This window comes from Paramacrobiotus metropolitanus, unplaced genomic scaffold (assembly GCF_019649055.1).
Source record: "Paramacrobiotus metropolitanus isolate TYO unplaced genomic scaffold, Prichtersi_v1.0 Parri_scaffold0000139, whole genome shotgun sequence".
NCBI lineage: Eukaryota > Metazoa > Tardigrada > Eutardigrada > Parachela > Macrobiotidae > Paramacrobiotus > Paramacrobiotus metropolitanus.
The window spans coordinates 249843-274199 of NW_026570359.1; the positions used below are offsets into that span (position 1 = coordinate 249843).

Consider the following 24357-nt stretch of genomic DNA (forward strand, 5'->3'; position numbering starts at 1 on the left):
TTAGTGTGATCGATCATATGACGGTCGCGATGTGTTAATAAGAACACTTGGAAAAGAGAGACATAATGGTGCATTGGTGAAAATAGCACTTCCAAAATTTGTTTGAAAAACAGTGCGTGCAGGATGAAATAGAAATAGAAGGAAAGTTCGTGTCAACGATAATTATTCAGTTACTTTTACGCTGCAGAATAAAAGTTTAGGCAACGCCTATTTCCGCCGAAATGTACTTTGGCCGAAGTGAATTGCGGCCGAAATGAATGACGGCCGAATTGAGCGGCGGCCGAAAAACTTTTGCCGAAATGAGCGCGGCCGAAATGAAAACGGCCGAAGTGATCGGTAGCCAGACTTTGTGACTTCGGCATTCGGCCTTATGACGGTCGACGAGGTGTTAATCTGATCAACCGGGAAAGGGAGACATGATGGCGACACGATGACAGTAACACTTTAAAAACTGCTCAAACCAATTTTGCGTGCAAAATGAAGCTGGAAACAGATCAAAATTTCGCGTATAACGAGAACGGAGCTAGTTTCACGTTGGAGATTAAAAGTTTTGGTAAACCGTCTTTCTGCCTAAATGTAATGTGGCCGAAGTGAACTGCGGCCGAAGTGAGTGGCGGCCGAAAAACTTTGGCCGAAATGAGCACTGCCGAAATGAAAACGGCCGAAGTGATCGGTAGCCAGTCGTTCAGTGCGTCTAATGCCCAAACCGCCCACTCTCACAGGTAAGGATGATTGTTCCCAGATTTCATCGGTAATTTTTATGTTGGTAATTTCCTCAAGGCTCCTGCGTACTGATAAATCGAATTTAGCCAAGATTTCCGGAAATTTAAGCGCTTCGCTTCGCTTAAATTTAAAAGCTTAAGATAAAGAAGCCAGTATTGATTATTTGACTTCTGGCGTAAACTGTTTGGTAGCAATACATACTGCATACACATTCTAACTCAAATCAATCAGGCTGAATCAATCAGTATTTGGAATTGATACATTTTCTGTGCCGACAATTGCTCGCTTTAACTGAAAAGAACGCGGTTAACTGCCATAGTTAAGCTAGGTTTAAATTTAGTTCAATAGTTAAAGAAAATCTACAGCGATTATTGTTATGGGTAGTTCGTTATACGTATATCGCCTACACCTGTCCAACATTTATTATGCCATTTATTTTCATTCAGTGTCCTATTTATTTTCTCCTTCACGCACCCTTAATGTTCCATCATTTCTCCCATTATTTCACTTTAGAAAGTACACCGTTTTTTGTTAATGAATTTTGTTGATGTTTAAAACGTATTTTTATAAAGTATCGTCAGTGCAACTGCGCCACGGTGTTTATTTGGCGGCTAGTGCTTAATAAAAATATTTTTTGGATAAGGAAGGATGTATCTGGATATCAGAGGATATATCCGCGATATATCAGGATATATCCTGTATCCAACCCTTTGGTCTTGAATATCCACAACCTTATTGATCACGGATGCGATCAATCCGTCACGGCGAAGGCGTTATACCGGAGAAGTATGTGCTTTGATAGTATTAAAACTGGTAAGCAATATCACTACAATCTGTACGCAGAGCACAGAGTCGCTGAAAAGTGGGATAGAGCAGTATTTATAACGAAGCGAGATTGCATTACACATTCTGTACTCTGCATTATTCTAAATCTTCTTGCATGATAGCGTTAATTTGTTGCCGTTGAACTGACACAACGACACATAATAAGTCACTTCTACTAACGTTGTTGGTTAATGTGACTTTTTAATGTGCCATACAGATAAATGCACTGCAGGGAACGGAAGAATTTATTTTTCGGGCAAACGCAGACAACAGGAAAGAGAAAGCGATTCCGGGAACTACTAATTTCCTTGGCCAACGCCGCAAATTAACAACAGCGACCGAAGGTGGACAACTACAACGCCCGCTTATCAACTGTAATTGATTGGAGTGCCATCGGTACAATCTTGCCCTTGCTATTCTCGCCTTGGTCGGCAAAACTGCATTCAGCAGCGCAGCATCGCATACTTCGAGACGGTAAAGGAGAGCCCGGAGGTATAAAGGAGATGTCGCATCTCCTATAGTCACCGGGTTCTCTTTTTCACCATGTCATTGTGTGGAGGCCCAGCGGACGAAGTGATGGAAACCTCACAACAGCAGATCAGGACCGGTGGTACCAACCGTAATATCAATCCCTGATAAATAGGCCGTTTGAGTGCGTATTACTCGCTATCCCAGGCTTAATAATTACAGTAACTAAAGGCGTGCGCACGCCTCGGCGCGGATGAGATTCCGTGGCATGCGGATGTTCAAACACTGTACATCGCGGTTCTTCCAGTTAAAGTCCAGTTCATTTTAGCCCGTTCATTCTATTTTAATTGTATCGCGTAGTCGGAGGCCGAAGCTGCGGCGCGCATTACATAAATCCTTGCAGGAATTGCAATTATGGCATAATAACTTTGTAGAAACGTGTTTTAGCGAGCGTGAACAGAAACGCTCCAGTAAATATATTAAAATTACGGAATTGCCGGCAATCGATTTCTCTGAACTGCTTGCTCAGTAGGTTACAGTATTTACACTGACAGCATTCAAGCTGTAGATGGCTGTATGATCTCCGCAGAGCCGGTTAATCTGTTCCAACAGCATGCTGCTATTTGCGCAGAAAACGCAAAACCGTTCGGAACGATCGAACGTGGACAATGGATATCGGTAGTCAACTGAGACATCATCAGTTATGCCGCTGCCGTTTTATTTTTAGTGTGGTTCTCCTCTGCAGTCTCGCAATATGAAGTGCTATAATTGTGCATAGCTTTTCGTGTTGTCAGACTGGCGTGGAGATGCCGGCTTAATACAGAAAGTGTGGAAGCACCGAAGAAGCACGTAAAGGAGGACACACCGATAATTTTGCTGACCGCTATGCTGCTGACCGATATCTTGCTGGCGGCGTTTTGCTGACCGACAAAACGTTTAACCGACAACTTGTTGGAACGACAACTCGATGATCGACAATTTGCGCCCTGTCGATGTATAATGCGTTAATGCAGAAGATCGATTATAAGCGGAAGGTGGCGCGTGTCACGGTGCGTTATACTGCTCAGAAGAGTTTATTAATTCGCACAGCTCTCATGATCTGCGGGCGCACTGGCAGCTAGCGCACCGGCACAACGGTGTCTTTGCTGGAATATGTAAGTATGCGGCTGTTCAGCAGCGTTGCAGTCAGTTCAACTGCGGTTATTTGGAAAATGTCTTTAATGTGCAGATAACAGCCGAGAGTAATCGAGTCTTTTCTTTAAAATATTACCTGAACAACTGATACAAGAACGCATGCAAATGTGGCAACATACGTTAATCTGAACCACCTGGGAGATATCGTTGTTAATGAATTTCAAGTCTAATTTGCTAACTCATAGGACGGCATTGTTCATCCGCTTTCATTACTGACACGGTCAAAGACCCAAAGTGAAAAGTTCCGTTTTCAAGGATAGGTTTTCAACTAGGTGTAAAGTGCCGGTCGGCGCACTGAAATCAATCCACGAAGAGGAAGAGGCACACGTATCTGTACATACCGTCATCAAGACAGTGAAAACGGTTTAGCATTTCCATTTCCTGGACGCGTTTAAGTTTCCGGAATAATTTTCTTCCACGTCCTAACCGGTATATGTAAGGGCTCACAGAAAGCCGGAAACCAGTGGGGCGTCACAGCGGCGTATTTTTTGGAGAATGGGATTATGGGTTGCACAGCAGCGCTGCCGGCTGCAGTTCGGTCAACTGCGCTCATTTGGAGAATGTCTGTATCACACCGTTTCACACGTATAGAGTGTAGTTTCGCAGCACGACAAGACTGTAAGTGTACGACCATATAGACAATTTCTCATAGTCGCATTTCTCACCTTTTATCGATCCCTCACGGCCCCATGAAGAAGTTATGACAGAATGGTTTCATATGACGGGGTTCAATAATATTAAAGTACAGACCTGTAGTATGTAACTTGATTAGTGCCGCTAGGAGGTAGAATCCAATTGCGGCATTGTCGTTCTATTTATTTATGCACCTCATATAATTCGTTCAACTTCAAATTCTAGCATTTATAGGATATTTCAAAACGTTTATAACCATTACGCCGCAAATCTTCCGTGTCTAAGCGATTGAAGAATTCCGAAACCAATCGGTTCCAGTAAGAGTGTGTTTTCTTCAAGTCTGTGTGAGGATGGAAAAATCGCTTTCAGGGGAAAAATTGACATAAATGCTGAAAGACTGGATTTCTGTCTTGCTTTCCCGGCGTTATGTGCTTTGACATCCACTCCTTCGATTTTGAAAACTGCAACAAGAAAATGACAAACTTCTCAGCCGGTCGATACTTGACAACGAAGGTTGTCCACTACCGATCCGCCAGGAAGTTTATTTTTCCCACCGCTATCCAGTCAAGTAAGGTACTTTACGACGCTTTGTCGGCAAACAGTACATAGTCCTGATGTGTCGTGCGCGAAGCCGCAGGTAAGGCTACAAACAACCATGATTATGAAATTCAAGATTATTAAATTTGTCTGGCAAGTGACAAATGAAATGCCTCTTCACCGAAACGGCCTCGCAACGAAAATTACGAAATGTCTTGCGACGTGGTGTCCTGCCGTCTAAACGTCCGGCGACAAAACGTCGCGCAGCGAGTTGACCTTGCGGCGAAATGTCTGCGACCAAATGTTATGGGGCTAGTTTTTGTCAGCGAATATTGCGGGGCCCATTTATGAGGATTAGATCATGGCCGGCGCTACGAACGTGGACAATGTAATACCTCTAAGAGTTCGGCAAGATACTTTACGCAACTGCACCATAACAATGGAATATGCCTCACGAAACAACCGCTACTCATGCTGACTGCTTCCTGTTATCGCGCTTATTTTCCATACGACTTTCGAGTATCAATCCAAGTTACTCGGCAACACTGTGTGCAGATATGTCCCTACAACGTCATTACATTTTAGCTTTAACGTCTTTACATTTTCGGCGCTGTACAGATGAATAATGTGTAGTAAGACTAGGCTAAAAGCATCGGAGTGACTTCGACAATTTACGTCAGTTTTTGTAGAATCATACCACATACGGTACAATCTCACTGCGGAGCGCTACAAGATTGAGACTAGGTCGTGCAAGCCGCTACAATCAACATCCTACAGACACCACACTGTCCAAAATCACACAAGCGCTTAAAAAGAGTGTTTCTACTTACAGTCATACGTTCAGTCATTCCAGTAATTATTTTAACATTTCATAGTCCATATTGAGCTATGTGTAGTTTAACCGAGAAGATTTCAACATATTATGACCTTATCCGCTGTGGAATTTTGGAATTATTTTCCTGTGGTCTGCTTTTGGATAACGACTGTGCCTTTCGTCTTCACGTGTAGCGTCTCCCGTGGTAAGCGAAGAGCAGTACATAAATTACGACAAATCGATTGCTTATTCTGTCTGGTGGAATTGTCGACCAGCGCAGTCGTCCGATGGTCGACGATGCCATTAGACAGACCCGGTGTTTTTTAGCTGGCATACCCTTGTCGATCCCATGCTAGTTTTTCCATTCTAACTAGAAATGCTCTTACCTCTGTGAATCGAGCTGAACAAATTCAGATTATAACGAAGCGTGCGAAGGTAGCGCAGTACAATGTAAAACAGAAGCGTTTGCGGGCTTGGCTTGAGCCGTATAACTTTAACTGAAGTCAATAGTACTCTATAATCAAAATGACACGTTCTTGTTCAGGTGTACTTCAGCTTCAGGTGTACTTCAGACGTACTGCTGATTATACTTGACCGCAGTCAGTTAGACTGAGACGCGAGGGAACGTGACACTTGCTTACGCTTTTTTTCTGTGCCCAAGCTGCAAAATCAGTTTTATACACAAAATTTCAGAATCGCCCGTTATGGAACGGAATACTGGACACTTTACCGAGCTATCTTTTTGTCGTGAATTGAAAAGGGTGGCTCATTCGATCGACACCTGTTGCCAAAAACGAAAAAGCTGATATTCTACTGGGAAAAAATGTCTAACTCCTTCTCAATCATATTACTGTAATTGCAGCTGGAAGAATTGAGCAGCTAGTTCAGGCCGCTGAACAGCAAATCCAAGACGACATCATCCTCCTACCAATGCCCAATCTGCCGCCATTAAATCCCGGCATTGTCCACACAACCGTTGGCCGAACAGCCGTCTTCTCTTGCAGTGCTCCTACACAAGAAGCGGACACTGGTGCGCCGCAGATCGTCTGGCGGCATAGGAACATAACGATTCACACTGACCACACAGTCCCGGCTTCCATGCCCTTTAACTATACCCGACGCGAGGATAACGGCAACCATTATTTATCCATACACAACATTACGCCGCTGGATCCGTACGGTGTTTCCATCATTACCACGGCGAAATGTTTCTTTTAAAGCATTACAAGCTGCAGACGCGACCCAAAGCGGACGACGTCTTCGTCGGCCGACTGCAGAACGTCACCACACCGTATTCGCAGGCATCCTTAACGTGCAGCGCCTACGTCCACTGTACCTGCTGGAATGATGGGCCGTACTTTATCTGGAAGTTCGACGGAAAGTTCGCCATGATGTCGGTGCGCCTTGGTCATTACCTGATGCAGTTCTTTGATTCCAGGCGTTATCCGTATGGAGTCCACAAGTTCGAGGGTAAAGATAGTTGTGCGAAGTGGGTTGAAGGAACTCCGTGCGATTCGACCTTCACAGTTTACATGAAACCTGACACGAAGCGCTGGCCAACGTTCGTTGAATGTTGGGCACAGCCTAATCAAACTGTTAACGAGTGGTACGTACAGAAAACGTATGTCGAGTTTGTTTAATTAATGTCGCACTAGTTCATTACAGCTGGATCTTTCTTCTTTCCGGCAACTGACCACCCTTATTTACAATGACCTTGCTCTAAAATTTGGTTTGTGTACTACCATGGTAGAATAACTACTTTTACTTTGTGATTCTTACAATGCAATTTTTGCTGCGATGGGTAGCTTTGGTGGACCAGTCTTCTAGCAAGTTCTGTTTCAACTACTACGGCCCGCAAATGTTTCCCGCCGTTGCATGGCACTGATAAGTCTGACAATCACGTTCTGAAATGTCGATTTTTTTTAGATTTTTTCGATCCAGTGAAAGCGTAATAAATGTTGAAACATCATTTGGAAAAAGCGTAATAACTGCCAACATTTGTGCATATATCTATCTTTACTGATCCACACTCTACTTCTGTCACCTGATGTGACGTTACGTACTACGGCTATCAGGCGCGGTACATACAATGTAGAGCAATACTGCACGCAGCAAGCAGAGTCTGACAGCATAACAAACGTAACTGATCTCAACAATAAGTCTTCTGGCAAGTGTGATGTACACAGTCTGCCGCAATCCGTCGTATATCCTATTCCGAATCGTCGTTATAATTGTGGTGAGCATATGCAGACTGTAAAGAAGTATCGATGACCAGCACCAGTAACGTACGCGTTTCACGAAATGCATGAGGATCATTCTAGCGGATCCATGATTGGCAGTGGCAGTAAATGTGCGGAATAAAGTGCCTGCAGGATCCAACAAGAGATCTCTACACGAGTAACTAGCGTCCCAGAAACCACCACACTGCCCAATGCAACAATCTCCCTGCGTCGCTATTTCTTGCTTTTCGTAGCAGCTTGCGCAGCGGCCAATTTGGCCTCGGCGCGCGCCTGCGCCTTACGGTCGGCCTCGAACTCAGCAGCCGCCTGCTTGAGCCGCGCGAGCTCCGCCATCCGCGACCGCTCCATCATCCGCCAGTTAGCCTCCTTGATCTGGGCATGGGTGATGAACCGCGGATTCAACGGCAACGCCATCCCCGGGATAGCCTCCCCCTCCGCCAACAGTTCCGCCTCCTCGGCCTTGGGATGCGCCGGGCCGCTGTCGAACACCAACCGGTTATTGGTGGAGGGGAGCTTCCCACCGCGGTACTCCAGGAACTCCACGTCCTCCACCAGATCCCGGAGGACCGCCCAGTTCCGGTTGAAGAACGGCGCCAACTGGCCCTCCTCGACGCGGTGCAGCGTCAACGCGGTGAGGTCCAGGAGGCCATCGATCCCCGGGTGCTCGTCCAGGTAGTGCATGTCGGCGTCGTACGTGGCGAAGTTGAGGCCGGCGCGTTTGATGAGGAGGTGCAGGATGTCGTGGAAGGTCAGGAAGTCGTCGACGTTGTCGCGTTGCGCCGTGATGATGCGGCGCGCCACCGCGGCGGTGTCCTCGAAGGTGGTCTGCACGGCGGTGTAGGCGGCGGACATGGCGTGCTGGCGGGTGGCGGTTAGGACGCGGTGGCGCTCACGTTCAGCGGCGAAACGGGATTCCTCCGGGCGGAGGACGGTGGTGGTTAGGTGCTGCAGGCGGGTGATGGAGGATTCGAGGTGGAGGGCGCGGATGACCTGGTTGCGGACTAGTTTGCTCAGCTCCTCGGTGGTGGTGGCCAGGGTCATCTCCTTGAGGATCATGTAGGAGCGCTGCAGTTCCGTGTCGTGAGGGGCGTCGGATTCTTGGGAAAACGGCGGTGGATTGCTGCAAATACGTACATTACCTTAGCGAATTACCATTCGTGCTATAGAAAACGAGTAAAATTCAAAAATATTAAAAGCAAGCATCGGTTTTTATATAGAAAATGGTAAAGGTCATTGTTCACTTCGCTGACCATTCATTTATTTTGGAAAGTTATTATAGCAGCAATAAAATCCAGTGATTGTAAGTAATTGTAATCAAAATTACAATAAATATAATTCATTACAATAAAATATTAAAAATCACAATTACATACAATAATTAATACTATTAAAATTAAATAATTACAATTACAATACATTACAATACAATTACAATAATTAATTACAATAATTACAATTTCAATTGCATTACAATAATTAATTACAATAAGGAAAATTACAATAATTAATAACTAAAAAAAGATGTTAATGAACGAAACGTTTTTATCATAAAGGTATCACTAACGCTTTATGTAATGCTTAACGCGCAGACAAGCCAGTGCACTACGTTACAATTAACAACCATGGAAAATCAAAACGAAGTCTTTGTATAGCGGACTCATTAGCCAAATATGCGAAAGGTAACCGCTTAGTTAAGTCATTCTGCAGCACAAAGTTCGCTGGTTTTCGAAAATTTATTGTAAAAGTTATAAAAATTCTCAGTAAGATATTGGTTAGGAAAATAAAAACACATTTAAATGGTAACTTAAAGAACAGTAATATAAATTTATAAATGTGAAAAATAATTGCCGTTAACTGCTCTCGCGATAAATCCGTCAAGACCGATTCTCGCTATTCAACATACTGATTTTCCGTCGTGCCAGCATGGCGTGCGGATACTGTTTCACACAGATAGCGTTGCCGGGAGCGCGCGGTCCCAGCCCGGAAATGTCGGCGTAGTCCTTCTGGATGTTGGTGTTAATCGCCAGTATATCCCGGATACACCGGTCACACATGTCGCGGTGCTGTTTGAGCGCGTCCTCAATATCCGTCATGATGGCTTTGCGCAGGATGGCCGTGCGCCGGATGTCGAACATCACGTCCCAGTACTGCCGTTTGGCCTTCACCGCGCTGCGCTTCACTTCCGTGAACACCATGCTTAAGTAGTGCAGTTCCTTGTGCTGCATACGCACCTGAACACATATTATTAATTTATTATTTTTCCAAAAACATTGATAGAAAATTGACAAGATTATTATTTCTTGGATGGCGTCTGCACTCTGCATGCTTGCCGACTGCCATGTGGAAACTGCACCGGTCTTAACCACTGAAAATTCATATAACGTGCAGTTAAATTTCCGCAAACGTTATAATTCAATTTTCGCTTTGCTTACTTAATTTATTTTTTTTATTGTTCGCTTATATATTTTCCTAATTTTGTGTATTTTAAATTTATAAGTTTTTTTTTATAAATTCATGATTTTTTTTATTTATCTGTTATTTTTATTTTCATTTTCACCTTATTTATTTTTTATTTTTCTGTTATTTTTATTTTCATTTTCACCTTATTTATTTTTTATTTATCTGTTATTTTTTGTTTTTGTTTTTAACTTTTTGTCTTTTTTTGGCATTCGCCAGCATACATAACAATCGCCTGCGCAGGTTTTACACTAATCAAAAGCTTTTTAACTTAAAAACCGTTTTCCCATCTAAACCAAAACAAACAAAGACAACGCAGAAATTTTTTTAAAAAATGGTATTAAATTACCCGGTTATAAAGGTCATCGAGTATCCGGGCAAAATGCGCGGCATCCTCCGCCAAATAATCCTTCAACCGGCTGAACTTCGCCGCCGCATCACGCAAATAATGGAAAAACGTCATATGCCCCTTCAAACCCTGGATCATCTCGTGCGTCTGCCGCAGCAAATTCTGCAGCCACGTATTATGCAGCCCCGTTAGGAAAACATGCGCCCCCGGCTCCCTCTGCTCCCGTTGATACTCCACAATCACCTCCCGGCGGCGGGCGATAGTCGCCGCCTGCCGCCGGTAGCCCACCCGCTCAAAGGTCATGCGGTCCAGATGCCGATAGCGCGTTAAAATACGGCGGCGGAGAAGCGCCTTAATGCGGTCTAAGGGAAGAGAACGGAAGGGGAGGGCGTCGGCGGGGGACCGGCCGTACTGGATCCAGATGGCCGGGAGGTAGGGCTTGTCGCCCGCCCGGTCGGATTGGTCGTGGAGCATGGCCAGGAGGAGGGATCTGCGGCGTTGGAGGGAGGTTAACTGGGCGGTGGATTGTTCGCGCCATTCGTCGACGTCCTCCTGGAAGACGCGGCGGTCCGCCTCCACCACCGCCAGCATCCGGCGGGAGACTTTCAGGACGTCGATGAGGGCGGAGGGGGGCAGGGGGTCGTACTGGTCCACCAGGGGGTCTTCCGGCTCCTCTTCCAGTTTCAGCTTTTTCTTCGTCATGGTGTATTACGGGAGAACGCTCCAGAAATTGGGAGAAGATGGGATAAAAATTTGGGGAAAGGAGGGGTGAAAAATCGGGATAAAAGGGACGGATAGAAAATCGGGAAAATGAGGGAGAGAAAATCGGGAAAATTTGGGATGGAAAATTAGGGTCCAAAAATCAGGATAAAAAGGAATTAACAACAAATTATTCCAAGAAAAATGTTGTTATATATGGTAATGCGAAAACTAAAGAATCTTATATATTTCTTTTATGTGAGTATGGGACTCAGACAACAGGCTATCCGTAAGGACAATGAAATCCATGGAAGGAGAAAAGCAAAAAAGATCTATACAAAAAAAACGTGAACAATGACACAGTGATTACTAGCAGATTAGTTAAGCAATATAACGCTTGAAGCGCAGCAAGCCACGAAGTCAAGAACTCGCTTAAAGCCATCACTCTACGTTCTACATCACGCTGTCATGATTCATCCACATAAACGTAAAAGAATTATGCCAACAAACAATATTTCGAAAACAATATCGAAGGTTTTACGGATCATTTAAGCAGCCAAAATATAGGCACAGTACAAAAATTTTGCATGATCGTCACATTAAGAATACATCCGAAATATCGCATTATGCCAGGACCGTCTTACTACAGTGAACGTATATATTGCGCCGTTTCAGGTCACGAAACACACAAGGCATGTATAAGTACATCAAGTAATTCCGTGCAACATAAAATTATCAGCAGCAACAAAACAATAACATTTTAATAACTGAATTAGTTACGACACGCTGCATAGAAAAACCCGGTTGAGGAATTTCTTCATTAATTGATCTCGCTTCAACCGACATGAAAAGTACGAGTACCGTTTTTATATGAGATGTAGTAGCATTTTTTTCAAGGTTTTCCTCAGGTTTGAATTTCTTTACATTTCTACAGTTCTTTTAGATTTTAATATATTTTTATGTTTGATTTCGCTTCACTGACAACGCCATAAGCAGGCATAAACTCCATGATTTTTAACAGGCAACAGCCATAAAAATTTCAGAAAAAGTGCACACTAATATTCACAGGGACAATTTACTTAAGCTTTTAAAACCAGCCGAAAATTTTATTAAAGTAAGTAAGTAGTTTTAGCCAAGATTTTAGCTCCTCATGGAGGCCTTCTGCGTGCAGTTGTGGGAAGCGCGTCAAATGCCGGTCTCCAGGCAACAACACCGGCAAACTAGACACTACGAAATCTTGTAGAAGAGCGGTTTACAGCGTCCCTGGCCTCTACTTGCTGCACTAATATCGCGCGTTGAAAAAATAATATTCGCTGGCGTTATGCATTTTTGTTTTAATTCTTAATTAATTAACTGTTCAATTACTTTGAATTAAAATTCAGTCCCCCTTTTATTCGCAGCTTTCACTCACAAACTACATACTGAACTCCGCGAGAAAAACCGGTAAAATACGAGTAATATTCCAGCGCAATTTACATCTTACAACCGCCAGTAATTTTATTATGAATAAAATGTCATCCACCGCTTCTCAAAACCCGACATGCGATACACTCAATTTCCTAATATTTATACTCGGTATAATTTATCACACAATTTTGTTAAAATTCCCTGGAAAGATTTCGGATAAAATCAGATTAAACCACACAAATGAATGTATCAACAAATTGCCAATATCATTTAAAAATACCAGAAAAAAAGAGGACCCATTCCGTCGCACCGCCGCCCCATGGGGGGTCAACCTGGTGGCAGTGATGCCGGTTGCAAATTTGCAATCACAAGCAGCAGAGGACGGGGATACCGTGGAGATTCTTTGGAAATAATTAATTCACAGAGAAATATCCAGTTGTCTGATCACGCGGAGACGCGGTGCGGACTGTTTTCCGGCGGCTGCTGTGTCCGCTCGACGTAGAGGGCGCGGTCCGCCGGCCGCATCGGGCCGTAGCGTTCCGTGCACCGCATCATGCGCCACACGCTGCGCCAGAGATTTTCCGGGGCCGTTTGTCGTCCGGAGGTTGGTGGCGGGTGTGGGTGATTTTGTACAGGGCGTACAGGGGAATCGGCAGCATAGTCGCCAACTGCAGGCAGAAATTCGGACTTGAATATTTAAAGAGTATTTAATTATATAAACAATGCTTAATGTTTTGTAGGTTCGTAGCCTTTTGGATTCAAGCGAAAACGGCATCTGCTAGTAGAAGTACATTTACAGTATTAAAAAATAAATCTCTTATATTTTGAAATCAAAAACAATAAAGAATTTTAAAATTAATTATTTACCACAAATCACAAAGAAAAAAATCGACCACTGTATTTGTAATTAATATCGATAAAGGGAATGACTGCTTTGGCAGTATGAAGCGACATATAAAATCAGCGATTTCTGAATACAAGGATAAATTTCCAGTTTTTAATTCAAATTTTCAAAATTTAAGGTTATAAAACGCTAATACAAATTCATGGTCAAAATCAAATGGGCCTTCGCGTGTTAAAATGATTTCAAAAAGTAAAAAATAATTTTTTAATACAAAAAAAGTTCGATTAAAATTGTTGTAATACAATAAAGTGTGAAATAGTTATAAGCGAAGAAAGCGGAAAAGATTTGACGACTGGCAATGACTGCCCAGATGTTAAAAATAAAACGAACATGCAGTCTTATGTTAACAAATTTAGCACTTTTAACGAATTTAACGTTATCGAAATAAAATCTATTACAAAATAATTATTCTAGCAGCTACCATTCCAGCGGTTCACAAACTGAAAGGGAGTTAAATTAGCGAGCGCAATATTGCAGCAGTGTCGCAAACTTTGTGAGAAACGGCATAACAATTGTAGAACAGCGGCCTGCATAGTGAATTCAGTCATTTCAAATGATGTCGGTGCTTTCGAACAACAAAACTATCGTTTGAAAATTAATAAATATTAACTTATATTTCACTTTCAGTTCAGTTTTTGACATCAGACTCGATCAATCAGAAGCTGATAAAATTAAAAATTTTAATTTTGTACAAATTGTGACCTTAATCGCTTGAAACAATATAGAATATAAATAATAAAAAAATATAGGAATAAATAATTAAAAATACAGGAATAAAAAATATAGGAATAAATAATTAAAAATACAGGAATAAAAAATATAGGAATAAATAATTAAAAATACAGGAATAAAAAATATAGGAATAAATAATTAAAAATACAGGAATAAAAAATATAGGAATAAATAATTAAAAATAGAGGAATAAAAAATATAGGAATAAATAATTAAAAATACAGGAATAAATAATACAATAACTACAGGAATAATAAGTAAGAAAATATAGGGATACATAATATAGCACACACAGGAATAATAAATAAAAAAAATAGAGGAATAAACATAAGCATATAGGAATAATAAATTAGCGCATTAACGGTGTACGCTAAAGTACTCACCGCCAACGCCCATCCCAGCACCAGTGACCAGCGCGGGAACACGTAGCCCTCGTAGGTGACGGGCACGTGGAAGTAGCAGACGCAGAAGAGGATCCCGGCCACCGTGGCCGGCGTTAAATAGCGCCAGCAGAAGGACCAGAAACGGGGGATGCCCCGGCCGATCATCTGCTGGATGTCGGCGCGCAGGGCATCCGCCCCGTACACCCAGCCGACGAGGCAGCACTCCACCAGGCAGATGACGAGGAGGGTTAAAAAGGCGCTGTACCAGTCGATCACCTGCACCCAGTACATGCCGGCTTCGCTCACGCACACCAACCTACAGCACCGCCCAACAATAATATTACTGGCCCATAATAGATTTATTCTCTCATTTTTTTGTATATTTATTTAATTAAATTATGACTACGGCTGTCGCGTTTTATTTCAGATATACATAGGCAGCAGTCTATCTGACGACTGAGAATATTATCATTCAATAATACATACTACCTATTATTAGTTTTAACTTTTAAAGACCTACTGCCGGTTACTGCTTTCAACTCACAACTACATTTGATTAAAAGCGAAATATTCCAGTTTTCAAAAAATAATAGCGAATTTCAAATACCCATTTCAATCGAAAGAAGTACTGGAAAAAAATAAAAATATAATCGGGGTTTTTCCCTTTACGATAAACTACGGCTGGATGCATGATCGTTTTACCAAAATCTAATAACATCTGTGAACGCTACGGTGTAATGCTACATCACACAAAAAAAGCATAAAATTTAACCAAATTATTAACAGGAGATCATTCTAAATTTCCAATCATATGGCTGCATATATGCAAAGGAATGATTTCGACCCTCCCAATCTGCCACTGTTCTACAATATGTGCTCTACAGACAGACAAGCGTTTTCCACGTTAAAGCTGCATTTCTGTAACCTGCTTGTATTTTAATGGTAGAAAATCGTCAGACGTCTATTTCTCTTGCAACATACCCCAGCATGAAGAGCAGCGCGCAGGACGCGGCGACAAAGAGCAGCCGGTGTCGCCGGATGGCCGGGAATTCGTCCGCCAGGCCGGAGGCGAACGTCTCAAACATTCCCACCTGCCGAATTCCCAGGAGATGATTAATTCAATTTTTCCGAATTATAAATGCAATTCTGCACCTGGCTGTCGATGCCGATGGTGAAGAGGGTGAAGAAGAACAGCACCGACCAGGCCGGCGCGAAGGGCAGCTGCGACAGGGCTTCGGGATACGCGACAAACGTCAAACCCGGACCTGCGATCGGTAACTTTGTAATTCACACCAGTCTTCAATCCAAAACATTCAAAAAAACATTATTAATAATTTTAATTAAGAAACTATCCAGGCAATTTGTTCGGTTACGCATGAAATTTCCCAGTCAGTTTCCAAAGCTGTTTGTTTCATTAATTCCCAAGGACAAAGAAAACAAACAGTTTTACTATGTGGCTCTACCGACGAAAGGATCGTGTGTCTGTCCAAATTTCACTTCATTTGTCTTTGTTTAAATAATTTTATTAGATTTGTAATTTATTATTTCTAGTTTTATTGTTGAAATGCAGTGCATTCGTACCATGGGCGACGACTTGACTAGCCGGCAGTCCGCTCCGATGACTCAGATAACCGATCACCGAGAACACCGCCAATCCGCCCAACATGCTGGTTAAGAAATTCAGGATGGGAATCATCACGCCGTACCTGTCAAGAGTCCAGAACATTTGCGCACCGGAGAAAATTTTTATTTTTGTCGACAAAATTTAGTATTATTAAGTTTCCGATGACATTACCGGACGGACTACCCATCGCCTCTTTTTCTCAAATAAAAACTAACTTCCGGATTTAGATTATACTATGTATAATTTATTTTATTTAAAGCCGTTTTTAAATTAAAAGTTAAAACACTATATTGTAAAGCGCGGTGACAACCGGGTAGGTGGAATCGCTGCTATTACAACATACAACACAAACGATGTGAATATCGTAGAATAAGGGCATCGTACAGCTGTGCGTAATCTCCAGCGAATAATACTGCCCCAACAAACCAAAACGATAAAAGTTCAGCACAACATTTTTTTCGTTAATCATCAATCAGTTAAGACTGATTATTAAACTGGATATCATTTACTGATTATTCTTATTATTTACGAAAAAAATAAGATATTATTACTTACTTATAAACGTTGACATGGAATCCATTGTAGGATGCAAAACTCCTGCAAACAAAAATTTTAACAAATATCCAGTAACCGACGATCGCCAATACTGTCCGCGATACTGAGGTTAAAATGCACCACGAGAAAAGCGGTTCAGCATCCCACGTAGTTCAAGAATATAGCAACTACCGGTAAATGAACTAATACAAACAAACACCGCCTCAAAGGTACAGGTAGGAAAAAAATATTATCAAAATCACTAATTTTATAAAATTAAAATTTTAGTGTATTCCCGTATCTGAATGATGTGGGAAAATTGCTGCTAAACTCATACACGTCGCTGGAAAAAGCCCACAAAAATGGACCAATTCCAATGTTTTCGCATATATACGACGCTTAAAAACGAACAGAAACTTTCTGAGCTATTATCTTATGCTGACTAAGCCTGACTTTTAATAATTTTTCTATAAGGAATAAATTCAGATTATAATGAGAAAAGCACTTACAATAATCCGCCCCATCCCGGCGCCATGGCGTAAAAAATCTGCATAGCGGCATCCATCCATACCTACGACAGTCGACAAAGACAATGTTGCCACCAGACAAAACAGCTACCAAAAACAGCGAATCAGAAAACTTTACATCCAACCAGCAACATGAACAGGAATTTGTAAAAAACAAAACATGAAAATCTCTACACCAGAATAAGAACAATATAATGATCGCCGGGTACTGCATTGACTGCCCTTCTTTCGTTATGCCACAAGCCGTAGTCAAGCCGTTACACTACACACATCTACCATAATTACAGCAACTGTCGTCGCAAAAAATAGGGTTCATTTACACATAAGTACTTCAATAGAAAACAGATTGAAAACCCCTATTATTACGAGGAAATTATACTAAAAACAACAGTTTCAATAAAAATAAAATACTACGAACCAAAAACAAACTGCACAACTTCTTGGACCATTTTTGGGATAACATTTAGAATAACATTACAATTATGTTTATAACAAGCGAAAGAAAACATTTCTAAAAATGAAAACCCCAATACAATTACGAGAAAAATCATAAATAAAAATCGACAGACAAAAACACATCACCTGCCTAATCGAAAATCCTTAGGCGCGCGAAAATTAAACAAAAAACAAACAAAAAAACTTTTTAAAAACTTTTTTAGAATAACTTTTTTCAAAAATTTTTAAAATAATCGAAAAATCGTTCTTAAAAACGACAAATCCAAAAAATTTGTGAGAAAAATCATAAATTAGAAAAAATTACAGATACAAAATCCTATGCCTACTCGAAAATCCTTGAGGCGCGCGAAATCCGGCTGGAGAAAGAGCCAGACGCCGCTGGCGGAGCCGGGCAGCGTCATGCCGCGGATGAAGAGGACAATCAGCATGAAGAAGGGACAGATCGCCGTGAAGTAGATCACTTTGCCCGACGTCTTGATGCCTGCAGCCACGACACGCTCATTAGACGGCCGCTTGTCAAGGAAAACAACGCAATATTGTCACGCGTCAGGCGAACGACCTTTGCAGCTGCACAGGAACACGCTGATCCAGGCCACCAGCAGGCAGATCACCAGCTCCGTGCGCAGAGATCCAAAGTCATCTACGCCGCTGGATAATTTTAAAACGTGCCGACTACAAACGAAAACAGTCTGTTTATAGCAAAGTCCAAATCTGTACCAGGAAACAGTAGCCGAATCAATTAAAAAAAATTACAAAATGACGAGTAAAAAATAATAAATTATAAAAGTTACCAACTCTAGATTCATAAAAATACTATCAGAATTTAGACCTTTAGTTAAGAAGTAACAGATAATATTAAAATTATAATTTATAGGCTCATGCGATGGTTCTGTGAAATGATAAAATTATATCATTTAATTTCAGCCACATTTAATTCGTTCCGACGCAACTAAATCCTTGCTGATTAAATTACCTAGTGTGGCCTTTCAGTCATAATCCAAATACAATAAAAAAATGCAAAAAAACATTAACGCTGACGGGTCTGATTTGTCGACATAAGTTTACCGACATTCGAAATAATCTTTGTTCTTTTTACCGTTTTTGGAATAATTAAATGTAAATAAATGACGCTTTAATGTGATGAAATTCTAGAATGTTAACATTACGCAAAAAAATCCCTGAGTATCGGTTATTTTTTACTAACTTCCAGAACTCCTCGGATGAGGGAACCTGTGACCGGTTGTCCTTGAAAATGTAGCGATCGATCACACTCCGTTCATCCAGCTGGGAATGATTCCCGTCCGCCAGTAATGTTTGATTAACAGTCGACGTATTGTCGGGTGACTGGGGCGTGAAGCAGCGCGCGGATGCCCAGGATTTATCGCAGACACTCCACGGCAGCGTCCACGAGAATGACGCGTACAAATAATAAATCACCCACGATAAAATCGTATCTACCAAAAAAACAAAGATAAATAAAGAGGAATTTAAAGAGGAATTCCATTAAAAAAAGGAATTTAAATTTACCGGAATATAACTGTTACAGAGACTACCGTTGCTTATCAAAATATTGCCGGCATCACCTATGTTTTTATCACAAAGCAAACAAGACACCCTCAAAATAACTTGTGGCAAAATTCCAAACAAAACCAAATTTACTATAAAATTAAATTCTATTTTCATTCTTTCATTTTATTTCTCAAAAATTAACTGTATTTATTATTCGCTTTTTCAGTTAATTATGCCTTTAAAAAAGTGCAGGGTTCATTTGTTCTGCGCTTTTATTTTCGCCAGTACTACAGGACCAAGAAATTCCCAGATCTCAAAATAATGTGGCATAGCATTCAAAAGAAAAACAAATTTACTACCAATTAAACTTAATTTTTCGAATTAAATTTAATTCCTTTGTTTTATAAAAGTTAATTATATTTTTTATAACTTATTCTATCATTAAATCTTATTAAAAAGCGCAGCGCTTATTTGTTTAGCGCTTTCATTATTCGGCAATACTCTAGAGCCGAGAAATTTCCATGCGAAACGAAACCTGAGAATCCCCATTTTTTAACTACAAAAACCACACTTTTTCATTTTTTTTGGAATTTTTGTTTGCCGCGTTTCGTATTGCTTACTGTAATAAATACAGACGAAGAAGGAGATCATGACCATGGAGAAGCCGAGACCTTTGAACAACGGACTGAACTGTCCGAAGAGATGGATGGCCGTCAGACTGGAGAACTGTCCCAGCGCCATTTCCTGTGGAAGTTGCAAGAGTCAATGTACACACAGCCTGCATCACCATGACAATGCCAGGTGTTGGGTTTCCCTTCTACGCGAACAACACTCTTACCATCAGCACCAGGGGAATGCCGCACAACACTGCAAAAAGAAAAATCAATAAGGCGCCGTACTTGTGCCGGTAATGTGCGGCAGACGGGGGAAAAACCTTACCCAGGAATATACAGTAGGGAATGAGAAAGGCTCCTGCAACGCGAACAAGTTCACGGACAATTATCGATTAATTCCGCTCAAGATTTGCTACACTCCTTGCAATCATTCACACAAATTAAAGCTTTCAGTAAATCTTAAAACTACGAGCCTCATGGCTAAAATAAAGAACAAAAAATAAAGTATAAATAATCCTTAAAAAGACATATCGAATGGAAAATATAAAATAAAAATTTAGTAATAATCAAAATAAAAATAGTAAGATTTAAATAATATATAAGAAAATATAAATAAACACCTAATAATTACCATGATAATTTTATAAAAAAAATAAATCAATTTTAAAAGACGTCTGTGGACTATGCACGACTGCGTTTTACAAGCGTCAAAGTATTTTTCAGCACTTTCTTCTATTTATTTGCATTTTTAATTGCACAAAGCCACAAACCTCCTCCATTGCGGTACACCTGCAAATATCCAGCATGTGTGTTTCTTATTGTCATCTCACACGCGCAAAAGGCATCAATATTTACCAGAAAGGGAAAGCGCCAAATCTGCAAAACAAACAAAATGAGAATCTGTATTACGCACTAAAAAATGTGAAAATCGTAGTACAAAGGCTCCATAGGCTAGTATCTCTTCAGTTAAAGGATCATAGCTCTTCCGTTAAAATCATTCATTTCCGAACGGAAAGTTTATACGGTATCTACTACCAACACTACAATTTTTAAGTATACCAAATTTTTATGTACACTGCACTTTCATTATACGATAATACGAATATGATTTCATTAATCTGAATTATATTATGTTTATTATTTCTTACTTCAAAAATAAATAAATTTGCTAATAACTATACAAAATCAAATAAAAATGTTTTACTGTCAAAATAATCCAAAAAATATTTATTATACAAAAATATTTTTAGAAGCGTTAGCTCACATTGCCAAATCCGACGCAATATCCGATGCACATGAGGAAGAACTCGAACCGTCCCGACCATGTCTCGCGGAGCTTCTCCGGCGGCTCATCCCACACTTCCACGGCGTTCTCCGCATAAATCAGCAAATTCACCGCGGAATGCTTCCCCATCAGATCCCCGTCGGAATGCGCCGTCCGCAGCGGCATTTTGGCTTTTTCCGTGGTCAGCGGCAGGAGTGCGGGGCTGGATTCTTCGCGGAGCGGAGGCTTTTCCACCCAGTGGAAGTAGCGCAATATCCGACGAATAATCCGCGACATGCGACACTGATTATCCGCCGCCGCTTCCGACGGCGGCACGGAGAGGTCCGGCAGAGAATGGGCATGCATGATCAAGTCTATAAAAGCGCGAAAAATGCCGGGAATCAGAAATTTAAATAGATAAATCAAACAATAAATCAGAAAATTAAATAGCTAAATTGAAAAATAATTCCGAAAATTAGGCGATAAAATAAAGAAATACTCGGGCACAAAAAAATATAACCGGCAAAATTAGGAGTTACAACCTTGGCTTATTCTGGCTGTAAAATAAAGAACTTTATCTTTTGCCCAAAAATAAACTGTTTTCAGTTTAAAAAAAATAAAAATTTTATTTTTAAAAGCGAATCAGAAACGTTGGCGATTTTTTTTACACGTTAAAGTATTATTTTTTGCATCTTCGACAGTTAAATAATCTATTTCCAAATATCAGCAATTAATTTTTATACAAAAAACGGAAGAAAATTCAACAAAAGCAGCAAAAGAAATACGTACTGGCTGTTTCTCATACACGAACAACAATCTAATAAAAGCACCTAATTAACGATCGATTGCACGAGCGGCTTCGGTTATTTCAGTCAACCCGAGCACACCGCTGGTGGCTAACGGTAAAATCAGATTAATCCCGATAAACATCACCCACAAACCCTAATTCGCCCAAATTCAAATCCGATTTAATACACTGGTAAAATTTTTATCAAAGACGAACGGCTTCGCCATCAGGCATCAAGAATCACCATAAAAAAGGCCGCGTTATCAGACATCAAAGGTCACACGAAGAAACCTTGTGCTGGCAAATGTGGACGCCAATTACAAATATTTTTAACCGATCGTGACCCGCCAGAAATAGTAACCTTGTCGCAATTAACGATTGCAAGAAACTCAACTTTCGTATAGATGTTTCAACAGATTTTAATGCCGAACGCATCGTGAGCAATCCATTTAATCCATCCATCATGGAAAACACATGAGCTGGTGAAAAATCAGCCGGGGTATTGATTAGCTCAGTCGTTTACTATTGATATTGGGAAAAGAAATACAAATATATACGCGGTACATTATAAGTGCCGGAATCCAAGGGATGAATGAGTACCCGCGTTGAAAATCAAATAAGCCCCAACGTCGATCAAACAACCGACGGCACGCGGCAATTCGTGCAATAATTGTTGAAGTTTTATACGTACGTACAGCGTGCGTATTTTCTGATCGCAACCGGAAATGAAAAGCCTTATCAGTGCACAATTAGATCAAATTAACCCCATATAACTGCACTGAAAACTGCCGCTAAAAATCACAAGAAAACCAGAAGAAAAGCTATCTGCTTTGCTGTTCCATTAAATTTTCGCAGCGTACACTTTTATAATTGTACAAATTATTATACTATTTTAAATTTTTTAAATCTATCTTTTATAATTGCACGAATTGTGTCGTGTTATTTTTTTCCATACACAAGGAACTTTCGAAACAGCGAATGCTACTAGAGTAACATTACACAAGCTGACCAGCAGCAGCGTAACATAAAATTACTGTAATTATGCGTATGTGAATAATCGTGCTCGCTTGAATTCATAAATCCATTTTAATAAATAATTTATAAATAGCCGACGTCGTGACATGCGCAGTTTGTATTGATGTAAGTAAACAAAAACACGTTCTACAGCCGATCGACTGAAGAAAACTGGTTTTTTAAGCACATGATTACGGCAAAACGACGAGCCTTTACTGGCAAAAATTCCGTGTTCCATCGTAACCATTTATACGGATTTACTGTAAGATTTCACAACAAGAACAACTGCGCACCTCTGCTAAAAAGGCAAAATTAACTACCAGATTAAAAGTGTAAAATACCTGTGTTCCTATGTACCGACGGCAAAATTCCAAGATTTCCATCACAGTAATGAATATTATTAATAATACGAGTAAATGCGCTTCAGTGCACAACGTAACTGTACTACAGGCTTTCAACTGCGGGAGCTTCTGCTAATGCCAACAATTTAATCAAGAATTCCCAGCTGATCGGCTTTCATTCGGAATGCACCAATAACTACTACAATATTACAACTGAGTAAATACTGGAGCGTAGCCGCTGTACGCTGTAGTCGCTGATAAGCTGATTAGTGATTACGCTCTACGGCGAACCACCAGGCACGTCCACCGGCAAAATTAAGTCAGCACTCATCTGATCAATATTATCATTATTATGTATAAAACCGTGCAAACGCCGAGAATCTCGCGAATACAAATTTCGTAATCGTGCCACTAAAAAACGGAACTGCTCGAAAAAAAATTTAAATAAAAGCCAGTCAAAATTTCTGTTGTTTCTTAAACTTTTACTTAATTAATTGTCACTTTTTTATTGATTAATATCTTTATTAATTATTATATTTTGGTTAAGCTGGGTTGTATTTTCTTAAATTATGAATTAATTTCTCGAAAAATATTAATGTTAATTAATATACATTATTTTTTGGAAGGTTCAAAATAAATCAAAAATAATTTATGTTAAAAAATAATCAATTCATATGCATCTGAAAAAAACAGTAAATCTTCCTGTAAAAAATTAAGCTGCAAACCAGCAAACAGCTGACAAAACCAGCAAACAGCTGTTGAATGTGTATAACGCAGTGTACAGGTTATCACTGTACGGTGTAGGCATAAACAGCAAAAAGCAGCAAAACCGCAGCAACCCGCAAACTGGAAGTCTGAAGTTGCAGCACAAAGTTGCGGCATAACCTTCTTAACAGCCCGTACAATTTCAGTATTTACCTTTCGCGTACGATTGCCGTAACAGTTAGCTATCTGGAGAAACAGGGAGAGGATCAAGAAACCGCTGGTCCGCTGTATGTTGACAAAACAACGGGAAAATCCATGGGAATCTGCTGTAGCCTGTAGCGACGCGCAGTTATGCGTAATCCTGCAGCTGATGACGTCCTGATTGCATCCACCGCGGACGGACCGTCAGATAGGATGCGGAATACCAAAAACGTTCTTCCAAAATGTTCAAGGAATACCACAAAAGAAAACAGATGGTCGAAAAGTGGAGTAGAAGCAGAAAGATGAGAAACTTGCTGTTACTCTCGCAAGCGATAAATGAAAAGACGGAGAAACGACGGTGATTGGCAAATTGTTGACTGCAGGAGTGCAGGCGCTGCAGGGCTGCCGTTGCGCAG

The 24357-nt window shown here is 40.8% G+C and overlaps 3 protein-coding genes across 7 annotated transcripts; 1 reads left to right on the top strand and 2 right to left on the bottom strand.

Moving 5' to 3' along the window:
• Nucleotides 1-5032: 5032 nt before the first annotated feature.
• LOC129599171 (uncharacterized) lies at nt 5033-7150 on the top strand. The gene is made up of 2 exons (XM_055497324.1): nt 5033-5399; nt 6057-7150. Exons 1-2 carry the CDS (start codon nt 5303-5305, stop codon nt 6410-6412), a joined length of 453 nt encoding a protein of 150 aa, XP_055353299.1. The 5' UTR covers nt 5033-5302; the 3' UTR covers nt 6413-7150.
• A 264-nt stretch (nt 7151-7414) lies between these two features.
• LOC129599180 (uncharacterized) lies at nt 7415-11910 on the bottom strand. Its single transcript, XM_055497334.1, has 3 exons — nt 10241-11910; nt 9316-9665; nt 7415-8554 (listed from the first exon to the last, which is right to left on the bottom strand). The coding sequence occupies exons 1-3, from the start codon at nt 10940-10942 to the stop codon at nt 7648-7650; spliced, it is 1959 nt and encodes a 652-aa protein (XP_055353309.1). The 5' UTR covers nt 10943-11910; the 3' UTR covers nt 7415-7647.
• A 462-nt stretch (nt 11911-12372) lies between these two features.
• On the bottom strand, nt 12373-24282 carry LOC129599146 (sodium- and chloride-dependent GABA transporter 1-like). Of its 5 annotated transcripts, XM_055497291.1 has the most exons (17): nt 23954-24282; nt 20894-21267; nt 20485-20505; nt 20400-20418; nt 19955-19987; nt 19854-19882; nt 19636-19759; nt 18711-18960; nt 18066-18178; nt 17833-17987; nt 17033-17094; nt 16545-16586; nt 15947-16071; nt 15518-15630; nt 15347-15456; nt 14366-14681; nt 12376-13014 (listed from the first exon to the last, which is right to left on the bottom strand). In XM_055497291.1, the coding sequence occupies exons 2-17, from the start codon at nt 21257-21259 to the stop codon at nt 12898-12900; spliced, it is 1995 nt and encodes a 664-aa protein (XP_055353266.1). In that variant the 5' UTR covers nt 21260-21267; nt 23954-24282; the 3' UTR covers nt 12376-12897. The 5 variants fall into 5 exon arrangements, with proteins under 5 accessions (XP_055353262.1, XP_055353265.1, XP_055353264.1 ...); XM_055497287.1 differs by having other exon boundaries at nt 12373-13014; nt 20400-20505; XM_055497290.1 differs by lacking the exon at nt 23954-24282 and adding an exon at nt 23036-23203 and having other exon boundaries at nt 12373-13014; nt 20400-20505.
• Between the last annotated feature and the right edge of the window lie 75 nt (nt 24283-24357).